The 7607-nt window shown below is 62.1% G+C and overlaps 1 protein-coding gene across 1 annotated transcript; it reads left to right on the top strand.

Annotated features, from left to right (window-relative positions):
* Nucleotides 1–1923: 1923 nt before the first annotated feature.
* On the top strand, nucleotides 1924–7225 carry DNMT3L (DNA methyltransferase 3 like). The gene is made up of 11 exons (XM_056119645.1): nucleotides 1924–2053; nucleotides 2305–2349; nucleotides 2755–2834; nucleotides 2996–3108; nucleotides 3368–3539; nucleotides 4166–4253; nucleotides 4766–4854; nucleotides 5156–5231; nucleotides 5623–5762; nucleotides 6911–6996; nucleotides 7072–7225. The coding sequence occupies exons 1-11, from the start codon at nucleotides 1924–1926 to the stop codon at nucleotides 7223–7225; spliced, it is 1173 nt and encodes a 390-aa protein (XP_055975620.1).
* Nucleotides 7226–7607: the final 382 nt, after the last annotated feature.

The following is a 7607-nucleotide window of genomic DNA, read 5'->3' as shown; positions in this document are numbered from 1 at the left end:
CACTAAGCACAGCTCTTTAGGGCACTTCGTCTTCTGAAAATTTAAGGACGCTCAGGCACTCAGCTTTCCTTACAGTGACCTCGTGGGCACAGGAGTCACTCCACCAACATTACTCTTCTCACTGGCTGCAGGGTGTCAACTCCAGCAGCACCAGTGAGCAGATACATTGTATCAACATTATGGACAACCAATGCCGAGTGGAAATGTATCAACATAGTAAGCCACCCAAAGTCAGGTGGAAACATTGTGACAAACATTGTAGGACACCAAAGCAGAGTAGACACCATTATGTCAAAATGGCAGGCAGCCAGTCAATATTGAAAGCCACACAGAATCAGGTAGCTACATTGTATCGATATGTGGTCATCCAAAGTTAGATAGCTACACTGTATGCAGGTCCTGGTAGCCAAAGTGAGGTAGCTATGCCAAAACCAGGTAGCTACATTGTATCAATATTATAGCCACCTAAAGCCACATAGATACATTGTGTTGATACTAAAGAACAAAGCAGACTTTCTTTTTTCTTCCAGTTTCGGTGATGCTCAGGGCTTACTCCTAGTATGCCCTTAGGGTCACTCTTGGCAGGACTCAGGTGAACCGTATGTGGTGCTGGGGATTGAACCAAGGTGGAATCTGCATGCAAGAGACGTGCCTCCCCCCTTGCCAGTCTCAGCCTAGTCTATGCTTGTATCAAGGGGTCTGAGCCCCGACTAGATCCCCTCCGTTGAGTGGACCCGCCCTCTCTTGCCCATCCCCAGGCATATGAGTGGCCTGGCCCCAGAATCTCACCCTGACCTCTGCCCTGCCGCCCCCAGAGCTCTGCCCCTGGGCTCCCCTCCCCCGCACCGCAGCCCCTGTGACCCTCCCCACTCCCTGAAGGGACGCCCCCGCGCGGTCCCTCACCTAGCCAGGCCCAGCCCTTCCCGCCCCCGCATGGCAAGCACGTGAGGGCCGCGCCCATTCTGGGGGGGGGGGGGTCTGTAATCTTTGGACAGAACCGACCTGTATTGGTGTGGGCCCTCCTACCTGCCTGCCTCCATGGCTGTTTCCTCCCCAAGGACCTCAGCTTCAGACTCACCTGACAGCTGCTGGGACAGGCAGCCCCAGGGGCCACGGCCCAGTGAGACCCGTGAGTGCTTTCTTCCCGCTTCCTGCAAGGTTTTTGAGCCTTCGGGCACCTGGACTAGAGGTCAGGTGGATGCCCCTCTGGGAGGTCCTACATTCCGTGGGGTGGGAGGAACACTTGTGTGTACAGGCAGAGCTGGGCTGGGGCTCCCAGCTGAGGCTGATGGGCCACTTTCTGTCCCTGCACGTGTGGATCCTGTCCCCGTACTGTGTGTCACAGTGCCACATCCTGTGCTACATAACCCATGTTGTCTGTACCCTGGAACATGTGTGTTCTCTGTGTGTGCTGTGGCACATGTGTACGTGTATATGTGTGCTATGGCACACATCCATCCACTGTGTACACATGTATGTGTGTGTGCTGTGGCACATGTGCATGTGTATGTGTGTGCTGTGGCACGCATCCACCCACTGTGTGCATGTATATATGTATGTGCTGTGGCACATGTCTACCTACTGTGTGGACGTATATATATGTGCTGTGGCATGTGTGTTTATGTGCATGCTGCGGCACGTGTCCACACACTGTGTGCATGTGTACATGTGTGTGCTGCGGCACGTGTCCACCCACTGTGTGCATGTGTACATGTGTGTGCTGCAGCACATGTCTACCCGCTTTGTGCACGTGTATATGTGTGCTGTGGCATGTGTGCACATGTATATGTGTGTGCTATGGCACGTGTCCATTCACTGTGTACATGTGTATATGTGTGTGCTGCAGCATGTGTCCACCCACTGTGTGCATGTGTATATGTGTGTGCTGCAGCATGTGTCCACCCACTGTGTGCATGTGTATATATGTGTGTGCTGTGGTACGCGTCCACCCACTGTGTGCCTGTCCCAGTCCTGAACGAGGAGGCCAGCTTGGATGTCATCGTGGTGGACTCCAGTGAGCCATCCCCTCCAGCCCTGCTGAAGCCCCACAGAGGTGAGGCTCTTCCCACTGCTGGCCCCTGGGCAAAGGCTCCCCACGCACCTCTGCACCCACTTTCTGGGAGCCTCTGACTCAGCTGGGGGAGACTGAGGACTGATGTGTGTCCTGTGACCCATGCAGGCCCTGGATCCCTAGAGTGCCAAGTGCTCCAGCACTCAGCTCCCCCTACCCCAGCCGAAGCCCCGGGGGTCCTGCCTGTCAGGGGGAGGCGGGAGGGGCAGCCCCGCTTGACTTTTCTCTCCCAGATCTCATCGCCTACGAGGTCCAGGACAACGGCAGGGACATAGAAGGTGAGGGGCCCCTGCTGGTGGCATGGCATGCGTGTGCACTTCCCTCCCCCCGCCCCCTCCCACAGACCTTGTGTGCCCTCAGTGTGCGACTGTCCCCAGCCTGATGTCAGGACAGTGGCGGCATGCGTGGACCCTGAGCCCACTCACGGCGGTGAGGTGCTGGGCCGGCCTCTGGCCCCTCACACTTCCCTCGGGGTTTTCAACTTGAATCTCCATTTCTGCCCAATACAGAAACCAACAAACAGCCCACTGGGATTTCCAGAGGGGCCAGCAGGGCTGCAGCTGTTGCCTGCACGCAACAGCTTGCCCTCTCCCGGTGGCTGGGAGGGGGGGCGGGTCACCCACTGGCCCGCCGAGGGGTCCTAGCACCCTTGGGGCTGCTGATGTGCCCCGCTGTGCTTGCAGACCTGTGCATCTGCTGCGGGTGCGCCCAGGTGTACACGCAGCACCCTCTGTTCCAAGGGGGCATGTGCGCCCCATGCAAGGTAGGGGGGAGGGCCGATGGGGTGGGGGGTGGAGTCCCGGTGGGCTGTGGAGTGAGGCGTGTGAACCTGGGGTGGGCAGGTGGGATGGGCAGGCAGGGGCACGAACCTGGGGGCATGGACAGGAAAGGGGGCAGGCGGCGGCTCAGCCTTGGCTCCCCCAGGACAAGTACCTGGACAGCCTGTTCCTGTACGATGATGATGGCCACCAGTCCTATTGCTCCATCTGCGGCTCTGGGGACATCCTGCTGCTGTGCGAGAGTCCAGACTGCACCCGGTGAGCCGTGCCCGGAGCCTGCGAGCCCATCAAGCTGCCTGTCCTGGGCTCCGTGTCAACAGCCTCCAACTCATGGCCGGGACCCTGACCCCCCACCTCTGCTCCCCACCTGGATTTAGCCCCCTGCCCCCACCCCTGCTCCCGACTACACTCACCACCCCTCGCACCCACCCCTGGCCCTGGCCTGGACTCAGCCCCCCACCCCCTGGGCTCCCCTGGCAGCTGCCCCCCTCTCAGCCTGTGGGTGCTGTTGGGCCAGGTGCTACTGCTTCGAGTGTGTGGATGCGCTGGTGGGCCCTGGGACGTCAGAGAAGGTGCAGGCCATGAGCCGGTGGGCCTGCTTCCTCTGCCTGCCCTTCCCCAACAGTGGGCTGCTGCGACGGCGCAACAAGTGGCGGGCTCGTCTGAAGGCCTTCTGCGACCAGGAGTCGGTGAGCAGCAGGCAGCAGGCCTGGGGTCAGCCGCCCGCAGGGCACAGGCCTTTAAGGGCAGAGATGGGGGGGGGCAGAGGCCACGCAGGCATGGTGCTCATCCACAGTGCTATGTTCTGGGCGTGCTCCCAAGGGACCAGAGGGATGCTCCCCAGGTCATGGTGGTGCTCCCCAGGTCACGCAGTGCTTGCTGGGGGCACACTCGTGGGCCAGAGCACCTGGCTGTGATTTTTGGTGTCGGTGTGGAAGCTGCTGTGGCCAGCCTGTAGGTCAGCAGAGCTGCAGGCATGGCTTGGGCTGGACCCTGCAGGCTCTCACTGCAGCAGGCCCCCCCTTGTTGGTTTGGGGCCACACCTGGCGTCTCTCAGGGCCTGTGGCAGTGCTGGGGGAGGTATGGGGAGTGGGGAGGTCAGACTCCAGCTCCTGGCCTGGGGAGGTTCAGATGTCACCCAGGAAAGGTTTCCCAAAGCGTGCAAGGGGCTCACAGCCTGGGTGCCCACTCGGAGCCCAAGAGGGTTGTGGATGGGGCTCAGGGTGCCCCACGTCTGGCTCTTTCTGGGAAACACCGGGCAGCATCATGCCGGGTGCCCGTGCCGGGTGGGGCTCAGCGGGACGTGTGCCCACAGGCAAAGCCGCAGGAGATGTTCAAGACTGTGCCCGTCTGGAGGCGGCGGCCCCTGCGAGCACTGTGCCTCTTCGGGGACATCGGACCCGGTGAGTGTCGCCCAAGAGGGGTGAGAGTGGGGGCACCTATGGGATGGGGGCTGCTGGCCAGGGAGTCGGGACATGCTGGGCAGGGGGCAGCGAGGCGGGAAGGCCTGAGCTGGTGGGTGTGGGCACCGGTCATGGCCCACCCGACCTCTTCCGCCGCACTGCTTCCTGGCAGGGCCCCTCACGGCAGGTGCCCCATGGGCCCAGGGGTGTGGCCGCACTGCCTCGTGCTGGGCCTGTGGGAGCCTGTCCACTTCCCCAGACACCCAAAGGACCTGGGAAGCAGCTCCCCAGGCCGCATGGAGTCAGGGTGCTGCTGCTTCTGGTGTGGGGGGTGGGGGTTAGGCATGTAGGGTCATGCAGCCCCGGGGCCCTGCTGGATTCAGCCCCGCCCAGAGCCCTGCTCGGGCTCCTGAGGGTCCTGCCCACAGACCTGGCCAGTGTTGGTGCCCCCAGGGCGGGCAGGGGCTGGTCTCTGAGTCCAGCCCACAGGCCAGTGTCGGCTCCGCCCCTAGAGCTGGCAAGTCTGGGTTTCCTGTGGGACGACGCTGGCCCAGGGCAGCTGAAGCACGTGGAGGATGTCACAGACATCGTGAGGAAGGATGTAAGTGTCCCCACTTGGTCAGCTAACGCACCGATGGGCAAGCCCACACCGGGCTACTGGCGGAGCAAGCAGGCCAGCCCTTGGCATGCAGCGCCCCTGCCCCTTGCTGGAGGAACGGCCTGGTCTCCCAGGGAGCCTGGTGAGCAGGGCAGAGATGGAGGGACCCACACGAGGGCCCATGGCTGTGCCAGCCCTGCCTCCCAGCCCTCTGGTGCGCCTGCCCACATGACATCAGATAGCTGCAGCCACAGGCTGAGGGCCCCAAGTGTCCATCTGGTCCCTGCAGTCCCCTGTCCTGCAGGTGGAAGCCTGGGGCTCCTTCGACCTCATGTACGGCTCGACGCCCCCCCTCGGCCAGGCCTACAACCACCCACCTTGTGAGAGCTGCCCCATCTCACCCTCTAAGGCCACGCCAGCACCTGCACCCCTGTACCCCCCCCACCTACACCCCTGCACTCCCTCCACCTGCACCTCTGCACCACTCCACCTGCACCCCTGCACCCCCTCCACTGACACCCCTGCACCTCCCCACCTGCACCCCTCCACCTGCACCCCTGTACTCCTCCACCTGCACCCCCTCCACCTGCACCCCTGCGCCCCCTCCACCTGCACCTTCTCCACCTTTACCCCTGCACCCCTCCACCTGTACCGCCTCCACTTGCACCCCTGCACATCCCCACACCTGTATCCTCATGTGTCCCGGCACCCCTGCATGTGCCTACACTCCCACCCGCACCCCTGTGCATCCTGGCGCTCCTGGGCCCGCAGGCTGGTACCTGTTCCAGTTCCACCGGCTGCTGCAGTACGTGCGGCCCGCACCCGGCAGCCCCCTGCCCTTCTTCTGGATGTTCGCAGACCACCTGCTGCTGGGCCCAGACAACCAGGACATCGCCACCCGCTTCCTGGAGGTGAGTGACCGCGGGCCACACAGGGCAGAGGCCCCGGAGCCCAGGCCCTCACACGCACCTCCACATGGGCTTGGGGCACTCTGTGATGCCCATCACACCCCCACAGTCACCCCCCCCACAATCACACCCCCATAATCACACATACCCCATAATCACACTCCCACAATCACACAACTCCACAATCACACCCCCACAATCACATTCCCACAGTCACACACACTCCACAGTCACTCCCCCATCCCCCATAATCACACCCCCACAATCACATCCCCACAATCACAATCCCCACAATCACACACCCCACAATCACACACACTCCACAATCACAATCCCCACAACCACACCCCCACAACCACACACACCCCACAATCACACCCCCACAATCACAATCCCCACAATCACACCCCCACAACCACACACACTCCACAGTCACACCCCCCATGACCACACACACAACCACACACCCCACAATCACACACACTCCACAACTACATCCCCACAATCACACACTCCACAATCACACACACCCCATAATCACAATCATACCCCACAACCACAGCTCCACAGTCACATCCCCAGAGTCACACTCTCACAACGACACCCCCACAGTCATACCCCCAGTCACACCCCCACAATCACACACCCCCGCAACCACACTCCATCACATCCCCAGTCACACTCCCACAATCACACACCTCCAAAGTCACACCCCCACAATCACACATACCCCCCAATCACACCCCCACAGTCACACCCCACAAAGACTTTAAGTCCCATGCCTGAAGGCCTCAGCCTGTGGGTCAGTGCTACCATGGGCCACGGTCACTCCAGCTGGTGTCTTCCTGCCACAGGCTGCTTGGTGGCCTGCCCTGGAGGCACAGACTTTGGATCCTGTGGGTTTGCACATCCGTGTAGGATGCAGGATGGGGCCTGGTTTCCATCACCCCCGGGGCCCCCGTGTCCAGCCCCTGCAGGGAGGAGGGTCCACCTGCGGGAGCGAGGTCTTGCTGCCCCCACCCTGCCCAGGGGACCCCGAGATGGAGCCCCAGGCGCCTGTCCCCAAATGCAAGAAAAGAGCCCATGTGAGGGTGGGTTGGGCAGGGCCAGGGGGCGCTGTGGGGCCAGCAGCCTGTCGGCCTGTTCCGCAGAGCAACCCAGTGACCATCCAAGGTGTGTGCGATAAAACCATCCCCAACGCTGTGCGGGTGTGGAGCAACATCCCAGCAGTGGAAAGGTAACGAGGCTGGGGGGCGGTGGCCCCTTCCCAGATGCCCCGCCACCTGACCCTGCCTGACGGACGACCCCCCAGCAGGCACGCGGAGCTGGAGCCTGGGCAGGAGGCGGCACTGCAGGCACGGGGCAGGCTGTGGGCACGGGGGCCGCTGCCGGGAGCCACGCGGCTGCTGAGGGCCTGCTTCCTGCCCCTGCGGGAGTACTTCCAGTACTCCTCCTCCTGCTCCTGAGTACTCCGGCAGCCTCCCCCTGCCCCAAGCAGTGTTTCCCTGCTGCACCCTGGATACCTGTGCCCGCAATAAGACTGTCCGCACTCTACCTGCCTCTGCGTCTTCATTCCTTCCTTTCCGTTTTGCTTCGATGCCCCGCGTGTTCTGTGGGGATGGTGTGACTGGCACTTAAGGGGCATGGGGCCATTTCAGCCGGGAAAGGAAACAGCTAAAATGGAGCGAGCCCGGCCCTGAGTCCACAGAGGTGCCCAGGGAAGCCCATGAAGAGTGCCCCAGGGCTCCACCCATTCAGACAGCTCCCAGGGACTCCCTTAGCAAGACCCCCACGTGCCCCACACCCTGGCGGGGTCCTGGGGGCGAGCAAGGAACCAGGCTCGGCGGG

This window comes from Sorex fumeus, unplaced genomic scaffold (genome assembly GCF_029834395.1).
Source record: "Sorex fumeus unplaced genomic scaffold, SorFum_2.1 ptg000041l, whole genome shotgun sequence".
Taxonomy (NCBI): Eukaryota; Metazoa; Chordata; class Mammalia; order Eulipotyphla; family Soricidae; genus Sorex; species Sorex fumeus.
The sequence above is the reverse complement of the archived record's forward strand: the minus strand, read 5'-3'. Positions and strand labels throughout refer to the sequence as shown.

Excerpts from the sequence above, each read along its gene's own strand:
- DNMT3L (XM_056119645.1), top strand. The coding sequence starts at position 1,924 with ATGTGTGTGCTGTGGTACGCGTCCACCCACTGTGTGCCTGTCCCAGTC. Across the intron at positions 4,855-5,155 it reads CAGACATCGTGAGGAAGGAT|GTGGAAGCCTGGGGCTCCTT; the intron begins GTAAGTGTCCCC and ends CCTGTCCTGCAG. Across the intron at positions 5,232-5,622 it reads GGCCTACAACCACCCACCTT|GCTGGTACCTGTTCCAGTTC; the intron begins GTGAGAGCTGCC and ends CTGGGCCCGCAG.